General features: G+C 40.6%; 2 protein-coding genes across 3 annotated transcripts in view; one reads left to right on the top strand and one right to left on the bottom strand.

Moving 5' to 3' along the window:
- Window positions 1-9,846, top strand: MTERF4 (mitochondrial transcription termination factor 4). The gene is made up of 4 exons (XM_014065917.2): window positions 1-112; window positions 5,662-6,166; window positions 7,307-7,491; window positions 9,102-9,846. The coding sequence occupies exons 1-4, from the start codon at window positions 77-79 to the stop codon at window positions 9,447-9,449; spliced, it is 1,074 nt and encodes a 357-aa protein (XP_013921392.2). The 5' UTR covers window positions 1-76; the 3' UTR covers window positions 9,450-9,846.
- The window catches only part of SNED1 (sushi, nidogen and EGF like domains 1), a 75,650-nt gene continuing 62,906 nt past the window's right edge, over window positions 9,813-22,556 (bottom strand). Inside the window, exons 23-33 of one of the 2 annotated variants that reach the window (XM_087725532.1) lie at window positions 21,337-21,520; window positions 20,502-20,614; window positions 18,424-18,702; window positions 17,631-17,766; window positions 17,419-17,501; window positions 17,225-17,326; window positions 16,968-17,084; window positions 14,453-14,540; window positions 13,852-13,935; window positions 13,385-13,414; window positions 9,813-12,066 (exon numbers count right to left, since the gene is read on the bottom strand). In XM_087725532.1, coding sequence (XP_087581658.1) covers window positions 13,393-13,414; window positions 13,852-13,935; window positions 14,453-14,540; window positions 16,968-17,084; window positions 17,225-17,326; window positions 17,419-17,501; window positions 17,631-17,766; window positions 18,424-18,702; window positions 20,502-20,614; window positions 21,337-21,520 — 1,208 coding nt within the window. In that variant the 3' untranslated portion in view covers window positions 9,813-12,066; window positions 13,385-13,392. Of the gene's footprint in view, window positions 12,067-13,384; window positions 13,415-13,851; window positions 13,936-14,452; window positions 14,541-16,967; window positions 17,085-17,162; window positions 17,327-17,418; window positions 17,502-17,630; window positions 17,767-18,423; window positions 18,703-20,501; window positions 20,615-21,336; window positions 21,521-22,556 lie in introns of those variants that run through there. The other variant, XM_087725533.1, reaches the window with a different exon arrangement.

Genomic DNA, 22,556 nt, shown 5'->3' with positions numbered 1-22,556 from the left:
GGTAGGAAAGCGTTTACACGAACACCTTCCCCTTTCGTTTTCTCGCTACTTATCCAAGCTGCGAAAGATCTGAGATATGCCGAATATGAAATCAGCAGTCCGCTATTGGCGCGTGAGTACACTTCGCATTATCACTTTGTCCACCGAAAAATAATCTGTGAACAGAAACGAGGCTTACTATTGTACTTTCATGGGTTATAAGCAGACGTAGGAAAAGCTACTCGCCTGATGAGTTCGTATATACCTCTCCGTGTCCTGTATGAACGCAGCAAGTGTAATTTGTAACCATGGTTTACGATTGAGTGACAATATAAATCAAGCCAATTGCGGTTCACTAGGCAATAATCGTTTAACTTTAACACTATTTGGGTTATAAGTGCCGTTTCTCTTTTACGGACGGGTGGGACGGAAGCATGCTCAAATCTTAACTAATCATTTCCAACCTAAAGCTTTCCAGCGATGCTGCCACTTCATTCGCAGGGTATATGCTCTTGTGTCCAGAGGAGGATAGCTTCCATAAAGGGGAAAGGTAGATCGTGGTAAAGGGGCGAGGTTGAAGAGGGATTCCTATTTATGTGTCAGATTCTATTAAGATCACAATCTGGTTTTCATTCATTCGTTTAATGTACATGGCGATTTCAAGGACATTAAAAGGCATATTTACTACGTGTATGTATATAGTGTTTGGAAGAAAAGGATAAATTACTGCAATTTATATAATTGTTTATAAAGATCAGTTTTTGGTGCACCTTGCGTAACCATACATGTAAGTGTATTTCAAAGTTAAAAGCAAAATGAAACATACACTGAATTGCAGATTTAATCTGAAATTAGTTTCTGTTTTTGATAGACTAGTTTAAAATTCCTATTCAACCTGAGGCATATACTGTATCAGATGAGCATTTATATTTACTTATGTTCTGTAGGAAGTTAGCCCCCACCCCCTCCTAAAAAAATGAAACATCCTGGGAAATATTGAAAAGGAAGAATATTATATTTTCCTGGATCAGAAATGGAGAAACATATTTTTAGGCAGGAAACAGACTCACTCTTAATAGCCCCCACCTTTCTCAATGGGCCATTAGGGGCCCTGAGCCAGTTTATTCTACATAATAAAGATCTACCCCCTTCAGCTCCGGGGTGATGGGATTAAGGCATGATAGTATTAGCCCTTTACCCATCTCGCAACAGGGCACCTGGGAAGACACTATGCTCAACCAAACTTGAATTCAAAACACAGCCTAGAAAGTTGCCCCTGCATGGCCCTATGGGAATCTGACAGCCAATCAGAGTACATTTCTTACACAGGAACAGGAAACAGAGAGGTGGGACCAAACAGAGAGTATAAAAAACCCAGGAACTCTCAGCAAGCACCTTCTTTCTCTCTTTTCTTCTTCACTCAACATCTTGAAGCATGTGATCACCTTTTCTTTTTAATATTTGGAAAAGATTGCTGCTTAAGTGTTTGCTACCTACAGAATATTTTTCTTTAAACACACTTTTGAAATATCCCCCAAAATGGAGTGCTAGTGTTTGATAGTTTATGCAGAAAAGTTTACTTTTTGTTTTAATGTTGACCAAAACCAAGCTATTTCTCTCCCACCTAATTTGTGATCATATTTGCTACTCATTTGCTAAAAATGCAATATTTAATGTTGCCATTGTGATTTGAATGGGGCTTAAAAGTGAATATATTCAGTGTAATCTGTAACATTTTTTGAACAATTAAATATTTCTGTAGAGTAGTGACAAATTTATCTTAATTGTATGAAATATATGAATATTGTAATTAAATATCAGGGTAAATTGGGAAGCAAGTTATGATAGCTTTAATATTTGATAAATTATGGTGGGATAGTACCGTGTTTCCCCCAAAATAAGGCAGGGTCTTATTTTCTTTTGACCCCCAAAATATGGCTTGCGCCTTATTGGGGGGGGGGGCTTATTGTTTTGGGATTGTCAGGTGGCTGCTCTCTTGCAAGCGGGCTCACGAATAGCTGGGCACAGCCTCAGGGGCAAACAGCCATGAGGTGACCACGCTCACAAGCAGCTGCCTGGGAACCCCCCTCTTCAGCTTGGCAGAGCATCATTCACTGACCTAGGGCAGTGTTGGTGAATCTTTTTGGCACCGAGTGCCAAAACGGGACCGCACACATTTTTGGCCCCACATGCAAATATGGGTGCGTGTGTTCACACACTGAAAACTAGATGACCATCTGGTTTTCGGTGTGCGCATGCGCACCAGCCATGTGGTCTGCCAGTTTCTGGCATGCATGCGTGCACAAAGACCAGCTGCCTGGTGTTCATGCACCGGCTCCAGATTTTGAGGGTCCTTGTGGTTCCCTGCCCACCCACCTGATCCCTGTTGGGGTGGCGGGACATCCCCACTGATGATCCGGTTCTGCTGCCCTGCACAGGGAGAGAGTGTTGGGTGGGAAATGCCACCTCGCTCCAGTGGAAACCCGGAATCCCTTCCCGGCCTTGGAACAAGCCAGTACAGCCCCCCCCCTCCCCCGGTCTCCCGGCACATCATCCAACGGAGTGAAACCGCTTCCTAGATGGCATGTCTCCATATTTGATGAGGGCTGGTGGATGGGGGTTTGATGGTCCCCATGGACAAAGGACCCAGCAGGACCAGCCTATGGGGGGTGGGGAGGACAGGAGCATTCAACATAATCTAATATTTGGGGGGGGGGAACTGCCCTGCTGTATAATTTAAACCTTGGAGAAGACAAATGCTCAACAAGAGCAGAACTGCAATGCAAAATGAAGGGCAGGGAAATCAGTGGGAAGCTGTGGGATGCCGGAAGGATGGGGGCGGGAGGAAGAAGGGGAATGGCGTTCCTGAGTGAGGGGGTCATATTTTCTTTTACAACATTTATATTCCCTCCCCGCCTCCATCAAATATGCCTGTTATCCTTAAATATACTTCAAGCGATTTGGCTGCATTCCTCCCTAAAGCCAGGCAATGGCTTGGATTTGAGTGAGATACATGCATGTTTGTGGAGAGGCTGTCCGGCAGTGAGGAGGGAGAAAAAGTCGGGGGGGGGGGTTAAGCCAGAGCAACGGCATTGGGGAGGGAGCAAATCGAGCAGGGGACATTAAGCCAGGGCAACCGAGATGTCCCCAGCTTTTGAGTTAATCTGGAGGAAGGAGGAGGCACATTTATCCTGGCAGCTGACTTGGAGGGCAAGAGGATCAGGGGGTGGTGTGTCCCCCCCACAAGTCCCACCTGAGACACGCTAGGAGAGGGGCAGTGCTCAACAAGCGCTTGCCCACAGTCCAGCAGTCCCCGAGCTTCACCTCCCAATCCATCCCATCAAACGACAAATTAAACAAGGCTGTTTTCTGAAAGGCTGCGGGGGAGCCTTGCTTTGCTTTGCATACTCTCCGAGACCCATAAATACATTTATTACTGGCAATAAAAGCACATTGTGTGCGTTTTTCTTTGTCTCTCTCTCTGCTCCTCCAGTTCGCAACTTGACGTTTTCAATTGTTGCTCAGGTGGAAGGTGGGTGCTGCTGGCTCTCCAGGGAAGTCTCTAAGAAGTTCCCCTGCAGGGTCTGGCAGAGGGGGTCACTGCAGAGTCCCCAACCGGGCTGACCCCATCCCTCCCCTCCCTCTCAGTTTCACCCCTTCCCAAATTCCCCCAAGTGAAGCATTTCTAGGAAATTCTATGTAATTAGATGAAAGGTGCTTCGGGGTTTTTTTGGCTGCCTTGGTCGAGTTGGGGCTGATTTATGGGACAGGAGTGGGGGTTTGCCCCTGGGGGAATAGGACTAGAAGAGTGCCCAGGGTTGGTATTTGTGTGTGTGTGCGTATGTGTGCGTGAGCGAGAGAGAGCAATCAATGGAGAGGGAGCTATGGGGTAGCGGCAAGAGAGAACCAGGTTGGATGAAGAAAGGTGAACATTCAGTGAAGCGTGCCGCACCCACTCAAAATGCCGTCGCTTGGATGAAAGGGGGCGGCCTTGGATGGACATTGAGCCCATAGGTGGGAGGGGAATGGAGGAACTCTGCTCTCCTCCAGCCCTCCTGAGGCACCTCGCCTCTCCCACGGGGGCTTTTCCTTCTCCTGACTGCTCCAGCAGCCAGAAGTGACGCTGTGACAGCCGCTGGGGGCGAAGGGATGGTAGTGGCAAGGACGGGCCAGGGCTTCCCTCCCTCCCCAGACAAGTGGGCTACTTGCATGGCCCCAGCCCTCTAGCCTGCAGCACTGATGTGGATCCGTGGTCTGGAGTGCCTGGCAGGCTCAGGTGCCCCAGAAGAGCCGGCTGGCCTCCACATAGCCCCAGAAGAGCAGGAACAGCCACAGGGGGAAGGGCAGAAGCGACCGGGCACCCACTGCAACCGCGGGTAACTTGCCTCCTCTCCAGCAGCTCCTCTTCCAGCATCTCAGTTGGAAGTGGCAGCTGTTGGGGAAGGAGCAGCAGGCACGTGTGCCCGAATCGGCCAGACACTCCAGACCATGTATCCACATCAGTGCTGTGGGCTGAAGGGCTGGAGCCACGCAAGTAGCCTGCTCGGATGGGGAGGGAGGGAAGCCCTGGTTTGCCCTTGCCCCCGCCACCCCCTTGTCCCTGGCGGCTGTCACAGTGCCGCTTCTGGCTGGCGTGGGAATGGCTGCGGTGGTGGGCCTGTTGCTCCTGCCCTTCCCGTTGTGGCTGCCACTGCTGCGGCTGTTCTGGTGCACCTGAACTGGCCAAGTACTTCGGGCCGCAGATGAGCTATGGGCTGGAGGGCTGGGGCCACACAAGAAGCCTTCTCAGGTGGGAAGGGAGGGAAGCCCTGACCACAGCTCTGCTCTGCTAAAAAGCAACAGCCGGGATCTCCTCTCTGTGCCTTTTGGCACGCGTGGCTGTTGCTATTTCTTTTGCTGTTTTTTGTGCATGCATGCGCACCAGAAACCAAAACACTGTGGCTGATGCTCATGTGCGCCCTGGAAACAAAAATCATTTTCCTGGTGTGCACATGCACACTGGGTGGCTCCTCTTCTGCTTTCTGGCACTCCAATGCACGTGAAGACCAGCTAGTTTCCGCACCCGAACCTGGAAGAGCAACTGGTCCGTGTGCCAGGAGAGATGGCTCTGGGTGCGACTTCTGGCACGTGTGCCTTAGGTTCACCATCATGGCCCTAGGGTATCCACCTATCCATCATGCCAAGCCGCGTGGTGCTCTGTCTGCTCCCCAGCTGCCGCGGCTTGGCATATTCAGGGTACCCCCTAGGTCAGTGCATGGCACTCTGCCTGGCTGGAGAGGGGGATTGCGCGAGCACCTGTTCCGTCCCCAGCTCGTGTGCCTCCCAGCCTCACCATGCCCTGGCCCAGCTCTCCCTACTCTCCGGCTTCCAAACTCCAGAGATCGGCTGCTGAGTCTTCTGGCAGCGGCCGCTCTAGGTGTGCGCTCTATGGTTGTGGGCTGGCTGCTGGAAGACTGGTGAGACAGAGGGAGGGGTTGTCCAAGGAGCTTATTTTCGGGGGAGGGCTTATATTTTTGCCCACCCGAAAAATATGGCATGGCCTTATTTTCAGGACATGTCATATTTTTGGGGAATCATGTTAGTTTTGGTTTAGTTTTGGCAAAGGTATTTGATCTGCTGCAACTGTACTTGTTCTTTTCTTTTAACATGATTATGTTTGCTTTTTTAAATCTATTTTTGCAGATTTTTGAGAAATGCAGGTTCCCCCCTCTTGCCTATGACTCTATCCATTTACCTTCTCACAGTGCATTATTACCAGTTGCCTTTTGGTGGTCTCATCGATTCCTAGACTGCAGATTGATTACTACCAGGTCTTTTGTACAAAGCAAAAAAGGCTTTCCCTCTTACGGGTCAAACTATGAATCCTCTCCAAAGCCTGAAGAATCTTTAACTAATACACCAATAGAAGAAGTAAATGCAACAGATGTGGACCATTTGAAGCTAGAAGAGGACACAAGTGCTTATGTTAACCTGGGATTCAGTCCTGCTCAGATGACACAGCTATTTAACTTGCAGTTGGATGCACCATTTCAGTCAAAACTGACTGCAATTTCAGAATTACTCCTATTGGGTTTAAGCATTACCACAATACTGAAGGTCCTAGAAAAGAAGCCTGAACTACTGAGAATGCCACCAAAACATTTGAAGGAACGTGCACATCTTCTGAGGAGACTTGGCTTAGATGCAGGTAATATTCTCCCTGAATTGTGCAGTTGCTAAATTTATACAATGAATTAGTGCATTATTTACTTTTAATTTGTTTAGATTCTGTCCACAATATATTTAGTTTTCCTATCCCTTATATTTAGCTAAATGTTCATGTTCAGTTAATCATATGTAGTCAATGGATATTCTTCAAATAGCTACAAATAGCTACATATGTTTCTGGATCAATCCCTTAATCTACACTGAGTTTTTTATAGAAAGGTGCCAATTGCTTGCCAAAAGATATTAGAATATTTTACCCACCATCTTTCATTTCAGCATAACTTTTTTTGCTGCCAGAATAAACATTTTGGGGTTTGGTGACTGTCTTCGAGGACTAAAAGGTCTAGAGCAGTGCTGTCACTTGACAAAATGGGATTATTTTGTCATATATGCATACACACATACTTCTGGGGGGAGAACCTAGAGTTGGGCTGAACAAGTGCTTTAAGCTTCTGTTATAATGAAACATCTGTTTTGCTATTTTTACATACACACACACACACACACACATGCATAAACACACACACAAAATATTTATACTCTGTATATCAATAAGGAATTGCAAGCAATGAACAATGTGGAAATATTTCACGTTGAAATAGCCGTGGTGGCACAACGGTTAGAATGCAGTATTGCAGGCTAATTCTGCCAAATGCCAGCAGTTCGATCCTGACCTGCCAAAGGTTGATTCATCCTTTCATCCTTCTGAGGTTGGTAAAATGAGGACCCAGATTGTTGTGGGCAATATGCTGACTGTAGACTTTTAGAGAGGCCTGAAAAGCACTATGAAGTGGTATATATGTCTAAGTGCTATTGCTATTGCTAGTTTTGCACTGAAGAGCAGTAAATTAAGTACAAAACTGGGATAATGTAATAATGTACACTCAGAAGTACTCTAAATGCATTATTTAGAGACAACATGCTTAGGCATTATGTGAAACACTTTGGAAAAACTGTAATTTAAAAATATACTAGTTTGCTCTTAATATTTCTAGGGATAACCAATTTCATTGTATTTAAGTACAATGACAATAAAGATTATACTATATGGGTCTGTTAAAGAGAAAGAATAGAGGATTTTAGTCAGCGCTATCTTATCTTTTCCCTCTTATTTTAACAGAAAGCCTTACCCAGGTGGCACTACATTTTCCAAGTATCTTTACAGTGCCACACAAAAGAATCAAATCCCTAGAGAAGCTTCTTAAAGAAAAATGTCTCTTCACAATGGCACAAATATCAAAAATTCTACAAACAAGTCCACAGCTCCTTTTAGAAGAGTTAAATGATGTAGAATACAAATTCCAGGTATTTTCAGAATAACTTTGTTGATGTCAAATTGTACTTAGTACACTTTTCCAATACTGAATTTGAGCAATTCAATAAATGAAAATATGTTTTAAGAGGTTTCATATATCTCCTAGTTTCAGAATGTGACTTTAACATTGCATTTATCATTCCTTCATATATTGCCTATAACAATGTTAGAAAGTTTTGTTCCTACGAACTTTTTTTTGCTTATTAAAATCTTATTATATTGATCCTGAGAAATATCTGTCGATTGAATCTACCTTATGTTGTTTCTTGCTTCTGAAGATATAATGATGAAGACTTTGGCCCAGTGTTGGGTTCCTACTGGTTTGGACTGGTTCAGCCGAACCAGTAGTGGTTTGGCAGCCTAGGTCACTGGAATGGGCAGCGACCAAGGCCTGCCATGCCCCTGAACTGGTTCTCCGGGTGCCACCATAGGCACCACCATCTTGTTTTTCACTTCTGCGCATGGACATATTAATTGCATTGTGCATTTTCCCGCAGTGGGCATTAAGCACATGCGCACACGATCGAACCGGCACTAAGGTTTGCCGGAACTCATCCCTGCTTTGGCCTCATATCTTACTTCAGGGAAGCTTCAATCCTGATGTTTTGATTTCACTTATCTTTAACTGTATTTCCCTTCTGTTGTTTTGAAAAAATGGAACCTTCCATTCTTATGCTTTTTTGTTCTAACAATTGCTGAAAATGATATATGACTCATAAAGTCCAGATCACAGGAAGTCATTGTCCTACTCTACTCTGCCTTGGTCAGACTTTATACTTGTGAAACCAGTTACTCATGAAGCAGCACAATTCTTCCTATTGGACAACTTCAAATAGAGACTTGATTCTTAAAATGCTTTAGCACATCCTCTACTGAGAAAGTGCTTGTAACCTGTGAGTTCTCAGGTGGCTTCCAGGTCTATGATTTACTAATTCTGTGAAGTTTTACAATAACCCTATTTCTTCTGGATGACTTACTCTGTTTACATTTTTATATCCACAAAATTTTAATTTTAAAATTGAAAATGCCAAATCACTTTTCATCTTTAGAACGTAAACACTCAAATGCCCTGGGTGTTAGTAAGCTAGTTATCTGCTTGATTTCCCTGTAAAATATGAGACAAAATATAGGAAATACTAAGGAATAGTAGAAATATGCAGCAAAAGGAACTTAGCAATTAAAAAACAGTCGCCCCTCTAATCTTTCACCCTTAATCTACCACACTATGGATTGGTTACTTAGAATTCAAGTCCCATTAGCACCAGCAATCATAAATAATTATAATTTATGATGATTGAATTTTAACACATATAGCAGTCTCAATTCCTTCACATCTCAATTGATTCTCAGATTTAAAATTAAAGTATGTGACAATACCCCTTAGAGCTAATTTTCTTGTACACATTTCATGCCTGAGTAAAGCTAGATTTTTCTTGCAGGCTGCAAGTTGTGCCCATATAGGTATATTAAGAACACAACCTTCTTGAAACTTAACAGATGCAATTTAATGTATTTTTGTGTCAAACTGTGTCCTTGACTTACATTCTTTGTAGTAGAATGCTAGTGTTTATTCTTTCACTTAATAATCTTTGTTTTTTAGTTTGCGTATTTCAGGATGGGACTTAAACATGGACAGATAGTGCAGTCTGGTTTCTTCCAAGCATCGATGGCTGAAATAAACAAACGAATAAATTTTTTGGAGCGCTTGGGACGCTATCAAACTCCTGATAAGAAAGGACAGACCCAAATTATCAATCCCAAACTGAAAAGTATTATCAAAACTTCTGAACAGGATTTTGTGACTAAAGTAGCCTGCTCCTCAATTGAAGAATATAAGGTCTTTAAGAAGTTGCTGGCCTATGAAGAAGAACAGAGGAGGCAACAGGAGGAGGAAGCAATGGAAGAATTCTCAGATTCAGAGAATGATGATGGAACTGGTTCTGAATAATTTTGCAATTAAACGTTTTTGCTATCTGGTAATAGTAGTAGTATTTCTTGCCTTTTTAAGATAGGAAGGAGGGAGCTGATGGATACTTCTGATAATAGAGAATTCTAATACTTGTGAATATTTTTAAATGAGTTATTAAAAAATGAAAGGCAGGTTGGGAAATCAGACTCAAAATATCAATTCATAAATATGGCTTTAAATAAAGCTTCTAAAGGGTAGCCTTATTTGAAAACATTTTTTATAAATGCAGTTTTTATAGCTATCTCCAGGAATCCTTTCATTCTTTAAAAAAAAAAGCTGAATGACTTTGAAATAAGTTATATATTTGGTCTAAAATGAAGAAAAAAAAACCACAAGGTAAACTTTAATAAAATAAAACCTTTTTACTTTATTGGTGCATTACATATGCCTTGATCTGACTACAGAGTACTGAATTGATAATGGTCCTCTTCTGCCTTAAGACAGTCTCTGGGGAAAACAGTGTGACAAACAAGGAACAAGCAATAAAGATCTGTCATACCCTTTGTCTTCTGCAGATATAATTTTAAAACTTTACTTTGGAATTTGAAAAATGTAATATTTTGGCGCTACCCCTTCTTCGTTCTCTTTATTCTTGGAAACTTTGATATTCTAGTTAAAAGGTGAAATTGTTCTCCTAAGCCAAATATGTAGCGTAATTGCAGTGCTGATGTGGTTGTTCAAAATCCCAAGGATTTCACATCCTTCTTCCTCTTCATGTAGTCTTCCTAACACACATTTTCTGCTGACCATGCTCAGTTCTCATTTAGTTATTTTTCCCCCCAGGTTCTGTCACATCAGAAATAGAGGGAACAATACACCAATTCAACCTGGTAATGTTGATGAACGTGCAAATATTTCTGCTGGGCTACACTGTCTTTAGCAGAAGGCTACTGGGTTTTTAATAGTTGTAATTCTACATTTTTTATGCAATCTGTGGCCCTTTAGTATTGTGCCATCTCCCATCAGGGAAAAGAATCACAAATGGACAATATCACCCATTACTCACAGCACACATAAATAACTTATGTAGAAATGCGACTAAGCATCTCTTGATGACTTCTAGGGTTTTAAGTTTTTTATTTATTTATTAATTTCTTATACCACCCATCTCCCCTACAAGGTGACTCTGGGCAGCTTAAAAGTTATAAAACAAGTAAAAATTAGTTAAAATATTAAAAGAATGAAGGAACTTTGGAACTACTTTGTGCTATTTCTGCCAATAGCAAGGATTATTGTCTTTCCAATTAGAAAAATATCCCCTTTTCAATATGCTGCTCTATGCTAAATAAACAATATTTACAGCTCTTAAAATTTGCTATGAATTATGTTGCAGACAACGGGTGTGCCTTTTCTGCAATAATCCAATACCTGCCAGAATAGTAATTTAAAACTATGACTCTATTGTATTGCTTTATAAAATACAATATATATCTATTAACACAACCTTATCATTTAAACTAGTCATAGTCATTTGAACTAGGCTAGGTAATAAGGCTTTTTGAAGGCTAGTCATCATGTTTTGCAAAATAAACACCACTGAAAAGGGATGGAGGCCTTTTTTCCCATCGGCATCACAATTTTGTCTTCTAAGAATATCAAAGGAAATACTTTACCTATTAAACATTAAGTTTTTCAGTAAAATTCTTCATAAACAGTATTTGGAGGCCGAACAACTAAAAGTCTTTGGTTTTTCTAAAAGATAGATAGAATCCTCTATTGCTGTTGCTGCCTGTTTTTTTTTTCCTTATTTTAACTTCTGAAGTGCTAATAATTTGTTAGCAATAAGGAATTGAGGAGCTGGCTAAACAAATTGGATAATTTTTTCATTTACATTAATTTGCCAAGGAACAAAATACCCCCCAAGGGTTTGTATATATGGTTTTAAGTGTTTGAGGATCAATTTCTGAGGCAACAAGATTTGTTTTTAGGTTATAAAGAGAACACTCAGGACTCCGGTTTAAGGCAGTCCATAAATCAAATTATATGTCCAAATCTCAAATGCTGTTAAGCTCGAGTACTGTTCTGCGGATAGCTTGCAAAAGAACTTTTACTCAATTTATATAATGAAATTTAATCCTATGATGAAAAGAAGCTGGAAATGAAAGTGAGATATAATTATCTTGCTGAAGAGAAGGGGCTTTAAGGCTATATTCTTGAACAAAAAAGGTCAAGTCTTTTGTTTCAGCTGTTCCCTCCCCACTTAAAAAAACCAGCTGACATGATGAAGTTATGGTATCCTTGGGATGAGGTGGAGCTGAAGACAATCTAGATTGTTCAGTATTGCAGGTACTGATGTAATAATTCTCCATTTCATGCCAAATATTTGTATTTTGATTGTAAATTAATAAATGGATTTGTTCTCTATTCACATTGCAATTAAAATCTGTAGCAGATCACTGTTATTCAGCATTCCTTGAGAGCAGTTTCTTGGTATTCCAAAAGCAGGTAGGATCACGGTGAGGAATTCTGTTGGTACAACAACTCTGGCACTTATCAGTAGAAGACTTAATGGAGGGAATCTTCCTCTTCCATTTAAGGATTGAGATACAACCTTAAAATGAGAGACTGTTTTCCATCTGCCATTATCAAATAAGCACTATAGAGAAGCAGAAATAAAAGCTGTAATACAATATATTAAAAAGGTGAGGCACAGTGTGGCTGAATAAACCTAGAAAAAAGTACTTTGCAACATAAGAGAAAACATACAAAGCACCTATTTTCAAACAGTTAAAACCAATGGATCCTTTGCAAGACTCACATGGCTACTTTGTGAGCTATTCCTAACTGAGCCTAACGTACATGAATGCAGCTAGAAACCGGAAATTGCATGAATAATCTGGGTGCTCTAATGAATTGAAAAGACATTTCTATACAGTATGTTATAAAGCATTGCTTTGCTTAGCTTTGCTTAGCTCTGTAATACATGCAACTAAAAATGCAATGTGTATATATGTGTGTGTGTGTGTGTGTATGTATATATATATGTATATATATGTAGGTCTCTAGTTGTTCGGGTTTTCTCCCACGTAGAATTGGAGCTGTCTTGGCGACGTTTCAACGAAGTCTCATTCGTCATCTTCAGGCTGCTTCAGGCTACTTCAGGCTTGGTGTTTCCAGGAGTAGTGTGAGATCTCAGCTGTTTCTTCCTTGATTTTAAGGAAGAAACAGCTGAGATCTCACACTACTCCTGGAAACACCAAGCCTGAAGTAGCCTGAAGCAGCCTGAAGATGACGAATGAGACTTCGTCGAAACGTCGCCAAGACATCTCCAATTCTACGCGGGAGAAAACCCGAACAACTAGAGACCTACATACTAACACCCGCGAAAACCTCAGAAAACATATATATCTATCTATATCTATATCTATATCTATATCTATATCTATATCTATATCTATATCTATATCTATATCTATATCTATATCTATATCTATATCTATATCTATATCTATATCTATATCTATATCTATATATCTATCTATCTATCTATCTATCTATCTATCTATCTATCATCTATCTATCTATCTATCTATATATCATCTATCTAAATTACATAAATCTAAATGTTGTATATGTTCTCATGAATTTTCTTATGCCTGATTTGTTGAAATTTTAAAAAACCCAGTCATTATTAGCTTGGTTTGCTAATTCCATTGCATTCACAAAATATTACAGTTTCCTTCTGATGTTTGGCAGGCTATCAATATCTTAGAGATTCCTCAAAAAGGAGGTGTAAATATTTGCTTGTCAATGATGCTTTACCCATGGCTTAAGCTAAGGGGAAATTATAAAATGAGTCTGGCATTTCCTGTCAAAAGAACTCTGATTTATCAAGTATCTAAATTCCCTGATTTATCTAGTATATCAATTAATGGAACCGTCATTCCTATCCACTACCCAAAAAAGATACTTACTGTGGGTTTCAGTGCCTGTTGATTTGTTTTCTGAAATAAGAAATTTTCATATATGACTATTTATCTTACACAGTAATGTAGGACTTATTTCTAAGAACTTCTTTATTTAATTCCAACTGTGTTAGGTAAAAGAAGGGACAAAGAAACAACAAATAAAATATTGACTATGATATTCATAAGTAATTCTTAGAGACTGCTTGGACAAGTCCCTTCTTGACAAGATTTTTTTTTTTGCAAGTGGCTTGCCATTAACTCCTTTCTAGAGCTGAGAAAGAGTGATTGGCCCAAGGTCACCCAACTGGCTTACAATATCCAAATTGGCTGAAGTTCCCCATAAATTAACATCCAGGGTCTATGATGTCCACCATATTGTTAAAAATTATAATTGGTACTGTGAGAAATTGGAGGTTAGGCATCCTTAGGATTTCTCCCCAAATGATGGCTTATAAAAACTACATTCGTTTTACCTGCTGAGTGCCTTATTTGTTACAGTACTCTCACAACTCTCCTTATAACAAATGTCATGGTGCGCTTTGTAGACTCTCTTGTATCTGGTAGGAAAACAAACATATATCAAAGAATGAATGATGGGAAAATTGACCATAAAGAATTTCAGCATGGGTTGTAAATTAAATCCCAGAGTTTAAATGCCTTGGATTTATTTTATTTTTTTACTCTGCAAGAGTAACAATCCCCCAGTGCCCTAATAAAACTCCAGGCCCATTGGCAGAAAGACAGTACTCACATTTCCCCCAAAGCCTCAGCAGAATAAGGCAACCTGCAGTCTCCCCAAAATCATATTGCCAAATTTTGATGGTACAACTGGTGAAAGTTGATGCTATCTTGCTATTTTGAGGCAGAAGAATGATATTTGTAGTATAAATCTAAACTAGCCTTAATTCAGTGTGAAAGACATCGCTCCTCCCCACACACCCCTCCCTAGGCTTCCTGTGGGAAAAAAGTGAACAGGCAGGTTGGAATACAAAGCAGACTGCATCAGGGAGAGCAGGCTGAAATCTGAAGTTTGATATGTGAAGAAAAAAAATGGTCAAGAGTTACAATACTTACAGATAATGGCAGACAGGTCCTTCCCAGACTGGAAAAAGTTTTGTTTCAGAGTACAGCCGAGTACAAGATTGTGGCACTTTTTTACAAGCTGGTGGGGAAAAACATTATGTACTGAGGACATTCAATAAATAGAGATACATATTGGGATTTAATTTTCTTTGCGCAAATCATTAAAATTATTTAGAGCAATGCCAAGGAATTAAATTGTTCTTATGTGTATTTGTGTGTGCATGGGGGGGGAGGAATATATCTTGAAAGAGATTTGAAGAAGGGAAAAGAAACACACCAATAACAAGTACATGATACAACTTGATTGTATGTTAGTGCTGTTTGTTCTCAGATAATAAAATATGCTGTACAACAAAGAGGGTTGTATAGATCACCCTGTAATTTCTGTAGCAAACAAGGCAAGAACAGTTTTTGTAAAGCACGTGAATGTCATCTCAAAAGAAAAAAAAATCTGGTGCTTTTTACATCCTTATTTTTGTTTTAATTCTTTTTTCTTCTGTTCAATCATGTCTGGTTCTCAAACAACTGCTTGGACAAGTCCCTGCAATTTTCTTGGCAAAGTTTTTCAGATGCAGTTTGCCATTACCTCTTTCCTAGGGCTGAGAGAATGTGACTGGCCCAAGGACACCAAAGGTCTCCTGCTTTATAGCCTGATGCCTCAATCACTGCACTAAACTGATTCTCATAAAGTTAGAATTTTAAATAAAGCTCAGCATCATAATTATGCATTATCTTAAACAAAGCGCCCTTAAAACTTCAACCTTTCCTCCCTCTTACAGTTCTGCCCACAGATACACAATTACAAATTGTGCTATGCAGTCATATTTCCTATTTCCTAATAGCAATACTGAAACAGCAATTCCACTCCGTAAAGCAAGCTTGCAGCAATTCAACCTTTGCTCAATTTCTATCCATATATCTGTCTACAGTACTTAATTATGTAAGCCAGTAGCTATGTCTGTAGTATCTTTTTTCCATTAAAACAGATGGACACCTATATTTTGTAAAAATAAGAGCAATTTGAACATAGCAGACTGGAACACCTGCATAGTCTTCAGTGTCCTCCTTAATTCACTGTGACTTACTCTAAGGCTGTGATGGCGAACTTATGGCATGTGTGCCCGGCGTAGCCATGTTGCCTGGCACATGCAGCGTTGCCCGTTCCTCTTCTGGGTTTCTGCCGCGCATGCACATGGGCCGATCAGCTGGTCTTTGTGCATGCGGCAATGCCAGAAACCAGAAGAGCTGGTCTTCCATTTTCCAGCATGCGCATCAGCCAGCTGATTGGCGCATGCCAACTGGAAGACGCCATGTGGGCGCAAAACCAGAAGTTCAACCAGAAGCTCCTCTTCCTGGTAGCAACCCACACAAAATGCTCCCTTTTCAACACTTGGTGTGCTGAAAAGGTTTACCATCACTGCTCTAAGGTAAGATGTTTAATGTTTATTATAGTTTAAATATGAACCCCTTCTCTGGATTATTCTTGGTGGCATAATTTCAGTTCATTATAGACAATATGAAAACAGAAAGAAAAGGGCAGAGTTGGGAAATAATTGTTAGAAAAGGGACAAGATTTGTTCTAAGTTTTTATGCACATCTTATTTCATTTTTTCAATATCTACTACTACTTTCCATTCATGACCCAAACATGTACTTCCCACATATGGTTTTTAATGTTCATTTATAGATCAGAAATAAATTCTATGAATAAAATGTAGCTTGCAAGGCAGAGGTAGATTGCCAATTTCTTTACTACCGGTTTGGGTGCGCTCCCACATGTGCTCGTGCGATGCTTCGGTGCATACGCAGAAGCGTTTGGGTGGGCAGGCGGAGCCTCCTGCCACTGCTACTACCGGTTCGACTGATCCAGGCTGAACCGGCAGCAACCCACCTCTGTTGCAAGGTCAATATCTTCTGAACCAAAACTATACGGAAAGTGTATACACACACCCATACCCACACCCACACCCACACACCTTTATGAAAAATCACCTTCCAAAACCTTTTTTTAAGCCACTAAGTTTTTCTTTTATGTATCTGTAGCAATCATATTACAATTAGATTCCCTAAGCGGAATCTATATGTACACAAATATTACTTCCTGTTCCAAGAATATTTTTTTTCAGTTCATGAAATTTATCAGTTCCCAAAGTCTGATGAACATTACATTTGTGACCAGGGCGTGGGCATATGTCTTCTTTGGGCCAATTTTTTTTTTGGCAGTATTGTAGCATATATTTATTACAGCCCATAACTCAATTTCTTCCCCTATTTCCCAATGCAGATTTTTAACTCAACTTCTCCTTCCAACCTATGGATAAATTTCTATGCAGTTTTTATCCTGCACTGTTAACACCATTTCTAATTCTGTATGTATGTTTTTCAGTCCCTTTAAAAAGAGGAGCAATGCTTGCATATCCAGGCCGATTCCTATTGTCCCCTTCCCCTCCTTCTTAGTAACATGTGGCAAAATTGTTCAGAAAAGCACACTTTGCTCTTAACTCACCTAGTTCACATAATCTGCCTTTGAATCCTGGAATACAGTCACAATTGTAAGACTCTAAGCCAGCAATGCAGGTCCCACCATTTTTGCAGAAGTTTATGGAACAATTCTGTCTCTCACCTGGTAATGCAAAGGGAAGGGTGTAATACTCTGGCTATTTTTAAGATTCTTGATAATCCAGTACAAATCAAACATTACTTAAGGTTGGAGAGGCAAGGGGGTAATCTTGGACCATCTCTATCTCCTTTCTTCAAACATACTTTCTCTCTTGGTACTCTCAGGTTCTGACAGCTGCACTGCTAGTTTGGCCCGACTAGTTGATTCCTCCACATTTTCTTCAACTTTCTTGAGATCTTCTGGTTCTAGAAGAAGCAGGCAAGAATAGATTTTAACCAAAAAGTTTGTGCTGTGTAACAGAGGAGAAAGCCAAGAAGGGAGGGTGAACAAAACATACGTGATTTCACAGAAACTGATCGACTTGGAGAGCTGCTGATTTTAGTAGTGATCCTTCCTCTACCATCCACTAGTTCTGTAAACCTTTAAAAACAGAAACGTTCAGACATTCCCATTTGCAAAGCTGAAATGATATGCGCCAGTTTAGCACCCCATGCATCTATAGTTACTATATTCTAGTTTCATTTATTGTAATCCAGTTTCATTCTTTACCTGGGTGTTAGTGAGGGCTCCTCGGGGACAGAGTGCTCAGCAAGCACATGTGGTTCTCGTAGGAAATCTGGAGGCTTTCTGTTTCTCAACACCCGTGGAAGCCCAGTTTGTCTTTCAGAGATGCCATCCTTCTGCACTAAATATAAGACACAATAACAAAACTGGATGAATGGAATGTAAAAATCTGGGTAATTTGAGGCCTGTCTCCTTTTCAGCAGGGTATGCCTATGCCACAGTCTTAGAAAAAAAAATCAAAGTATGCTGGGGAATGTTATTGTAATTATGATGCTGGGCAGATGGTAGAGTTAAGACTTTCCTTTTTACCCAATAAAAATCTTCCCAGAATAGAACAGATTCAGCAAGGGAGACATTCCTCGTCATAAAAATAATCTTGGACAGATATGTTAAATTTCCTTGAGGATGCAGTCACAACCAGATTCATTCTATTTCCCTCCCAATTATTATTATTATTTTTTAAAATAAGATACTCAGTAACTGAGTTCCAACAACTGTGTTTGCTTCCTTGGTAGCAACATGATGTTACTTTAAATCAAAAGAATGAGCAAGACACTTAAGCCTTTCATTTGCACATCCAAGGAAACAAGATGCAAACACTGATTCTTACATTTTGCTTAAAAAAAATCATCTTGCTTTTATCACAGAGAATAGAAGTAGCTGATCATTGAATGCATGAAGGATATAGATACAAGCTGCTGCTGACTCTGCCTTTCTCATCCTTAATAAGGAAGGTAAACAACAGCAGTATGAAGAATAATGTGTGATCTATACTTACAGGCTGTAATGTAAAGTTGGGCAGGCTCACTCATCACTTGTCCTTGATCAGTATTTTGAACAGCCATCACAGATAAGCGATACCTTTGACCTGGGTTCAGGTCACGCACTGTGTAGGAAAACAATTTTCCATTGGGGACATAGCGGCTCTTTACACTCTGGCTGGTACTGACATTGATGATGTAGCCTTCCAGTGAGCCCACAAGGGGTTGTTCCCAAGTCATCTGGACAGAGGTGGGTAAAACTCTGGATGCAGTGAGGTTTCTAGGAGACGGAGGTCCTGTTCAGAGAGAAGAAGGAAATTCGATTGGAATCCTTTTCAGCTGCCTATCAAATAAATAATTCTGAAAATGGGGGAACCCTCAACTAGTATTAGGCTTACTTCTCTGCTTTCTTAAATGAGTGCAGCTTCTGGGAATTCACTAGTTATTTGGCTACTGCGATTGTGTTACCTTTGTGCCTTCTTGTACATTTGTATCCTCTCTCCTCCCCCAATTTTATTCCATTCATTGAAAAGAAAGCATACTCTGTGTACTATTATTATTATTATTATACAATTGTATCACAGCGGCCAGTTGTTTTGCCGGATTTGGCATTGGTTACTAGTCGGGCCCCACCCAGGGGCCTAGGACGTCATAACGTATTTTTGTAATATGCGTGCAGATCCAAGCAGTGCGGCTTTTTGCATTTGACTGATGGTGATTTTGTCAATTTTTAACTGTGTTAAATGTAATTCCAGTGCTTTTGGAATAGCATCCAGTGTGCCAATTACCACTGGAATTACCACTGCTGGTTTGTGCCATTATTATTATTATTATTATTATTATTATTATTATTATTATTATTATTATTATTATTATTATTAAAATTTAAATTTATATGCCGCCCAATCCCGAAGGACTCCGGGCGGCTTACGAAAAGAAAGAAAAGAAAAAAGGAAAATAAGAAAGGATAGTTTAAAATTCACAACACGCATTCATTCTAATCAGCGCTGGACCTTGACAATAAGGTCAACAGCCGCAGGCCTGCTGGAACAGCCAGGTTTTAACAGCTTTCCTGAAGGCCCTGAGAGTGGGTAAGGTCCGGATCTCTGGGGGTAGCTGATTCCAAAGGGTTGGAGCAGCCACAGAGAAGGCTCTCCTCCGGGGGCCCGCCAGCCGACACTGTGTGGCTGACAGCATCCGAAGGAGGCCCAATCTGTGGGGTCTTACCGGCCGTTGGGAGGTATGTGGCAGTAGACGGTCTCGCAGATACGCTGGCCCTAAGTCATGTAGGGCTTTAAAGGTAATAACCAACACCTTGAATTGCATCCAGAGACCAATTGGTAGCCAGTACAGCTCGCGGAGGACAGGTGTAACGTGAGTTACTATGAAGACTTCGCACTTATTTGGGTGCTGATCTTCATAACAAGAAGTATAGAGGAGGAACAATGAGCAAAGTAGTTTAAAGTAGAGATGGATTTTTAACTTATTCCAGAGGAAATTATGGAAGTAATTAATATTTAAACCATCTTTCTGCATCAGCTAAACTAATGATATCATGTAAAATTAAGCAGGAAATCATGCACACTGAATGGTAAATGTTCATTCCAGCTGTACGTCATTGACAAGTAAGGTAAGTCATTCTCTCCTTTACTTTCCATACTCTTTCTTTCGAGGAAGTTGCATGAAGAGCAGAGTTTAATGATTTTCAAATTGTGGCTTCAACAGTTAGGGGGCATTTCCTCTTTAGCAGTATTTTGAAGCTAATGCCAGCTATTAAATTGCAGCATTCTCTCTGTACAATTATGTGTGACCATGAAGAGCAGAAACAGTACAAGATAAAAGTTTGTTCAGTTTTTATATGTGAAAGCAAGACAAAGAAATGTACTAGAGTTGAAAAAAATATCTATTTCCTTCTTTACAAAAAAATGATCATTCAAATCATAAACAGTGCAAAGTTTGGTCAGATGCTCTGCTATGGTATCAGCAAGAGGGCTATGAACACTTTTACCACTGTTTTGTTCTGTTGTTTTAATTGGTTTATGAATTACAAAATGACAAAGCAAAAAGCAAGCAGAAAATGTTCACTAAAACTCACGGGTCCAGACGTAAGAAGGAGATGTAGCAAAGCTCTCGGTGGGATGATCTTCACTACTAAGGCCACTCAAGGTCCACATATGGATAAGATACTTCTGTCCTGGTTGAAGGTCCCTTATGGAAGATTAGATACGATGAATAAATCTTAAAGAGTTAGGATTTTGGAAGAAAAAAAACCCACAGTCCCTTATTGACCACTGATGAGTCAGAAATTACTACCCAGTCAGATATATGCACACAACTTTTCAATAGAAGATACATACTTGAATCAATGCCAGTTTCAATTTTCTACCACATGTATACTTCAATTGTCTTTCTAATTTGAGAAGTTTTTATATTTAATTTAATGGAAATAAATAAAGGTGGATTCAGATAGGATAAATTTTCCCTTTCTTTTTGGCACTTAGCCTTGTTGATTTGTCTTCCCTTTCCCGTCTTTATTATGGATTCAAGCGCTAATTTTAGAGCTAATTTCTTGTTGAAGCATCTGTACACTGAGGTTCCTAAACTTCATAAAAAATATCTAAGCAAGAAATACAACTGCTAAATCTCTAATCTCAGCTAGGCCTATGGAAATAGTCTGGTAATGCTCCAATAAACTCAGAAGGCCTTTGAAGCAGCTGTGCCAATTTTCCAGTGGCTATTCTGAGGCTTTGAGGAGTGGATCTTTACGAGTGCTTTGCTCACTAAATTGTTTACCCTGGCCTAATCTTTGGTGATCTAGCAGGCCAGCTGTTTAGCTAAATTACAAAAAACCCAAAACACTGGACTATTTTTATTTATTCACCACTACCTCCCTTCTTCCATCCCAATACTTTTTTTTTCTTCTTGCTTACCGAAATGTGTATTTGGTCACAGTATTGTTTAATTCTACAGCATGATCCTCTACATCCTCTGGCTGCCGTATGGACAGGCGCACCTTGCTGACTGTGTCATGTTTGACTTTATGAAGAGCCCATTGCACAGTAATGGTTGTGGAAGTCACCTTGGCTATTTCAAATCCTTCTACTGGGTGAGGTCCTGTTAGGATGAGAGAAAGGAAGCGCAAGGGATTGTTACAACTCACTACAATCGACAACACACCCACATGACCTTCCTCAAGAAGTGCAGACCTATCAGAAGCCTTTTTCTTGTTTTCTACTAAGACAAATGTTGCTCTGGGATTTTGACAGGATTTTTACAACAGAATGCACCCCGCCTCCATCCCACCTCCTTTGGCAGTAAACTACACCACATCTTGTAACTGTATCAGAGAAAAAGCATTTTATTCTATAGTAAAGGGTCTCCCTCAAGAGGTTCTGATACACTCAATTACCAAGTATTTATTTGATTTATATCATCACCCATCTCCCCCATTCAATCCTAGAGCCTCTAGGAAATGGGAAAGAACCTGAGTGAATCACCTGGTAAAGTCAAAGAAGAGATGTACATTTAAGTATCACTAGCTTACTGATACCATTCCCCGTGTCAACAGATGATCTAACCCAGCAGCTTCATGTACATGTTAAAAAAGAGTGGAGAAAGTGCAAAGCCCTGAGGCGCTCCATAAAAAAGTAAAGTGAATGTCATAGAAAACAATGGTGAGTTTCTACCGGTTCGTACCGGTTCAACTGATAGTGGTTTGGCGGCCTGGGTCGCTGGCACCGACAACGACCCAGGCCTGCCATGCCCCTGAACCGGTTCCCCAAATGGCGCGGCTGATGCTGCCATCTTGTTTTTCAGTTCTGTGCATGCGCAGAACAATTGTAATTGCATTTATGGGTAAATATGCACGCGCACAGAGCGAGCATCTGGCGTGCGTGAAAGTGCGGGCACAAAATTGCACACGCACTGAACCAGCAGTAATGTCGGCAGCAAACCCACCCGATAGAAAGGATGAAGCCACAATTTACACCAATATCCAGGAAAGTCTCAGTTTGTGGCTTGTATTTGAGACTAGCAGCAAGATATCCTTCTCTGCCTGGGATTTGTACATTTTAATTCTAATTTCCAAATGTTGGTTTTTAAATATTTTTTTAATGCTTTTATATATGTACCGATAATTCTCAAGTTACAA

Source organism: Thamnophis sirtalis, unplaced genomic scaffold (genome assembly GCF_051295495.1).
Source record: "Thamnophis sirtalis isolate CommonGarterSnake01/CBP01778 unplaced genomic scaffold, rThaSir2_p1.2 scaffold_11, whole genome shotgun sequence".
Taxonomy (NCBI): domain Eukaryota; kingdom Metazoa; phylum Chordata; class Lepidosauria; order Squamata; family Natricidae; genus Thamnophis; species Thamnophis sirtalis.
Note: the sequence above shows the minus strand (reverse complement) of the source record. Positions and strands in the feature narration are given on the sequence as shown.

Excerpts from the sequence above, each read along its gene's own strand:
- MTERF4 (XM_014065917.2), top strand. The coding sequence starts at position 77 with ATGCCGAATATGAAATCAGCAGTCCGCTATTGGCGC. Across the intron at positions 6,167-7,306 it reads GAGACTTGGCTTAGATGCAG|AAAGCCTTACCCAGGTGGCA; the intron begins GTAATATTCTCC and ends TTATTTTAACAG. Across the intron at positions 7,492-9,101 it reads ATGTAGAATACAAATTCCAG|TTTGCGTATTTCAGGATGGG; the intron begins GTATTTTCAGAA and ends TTTGTTTTTTAG.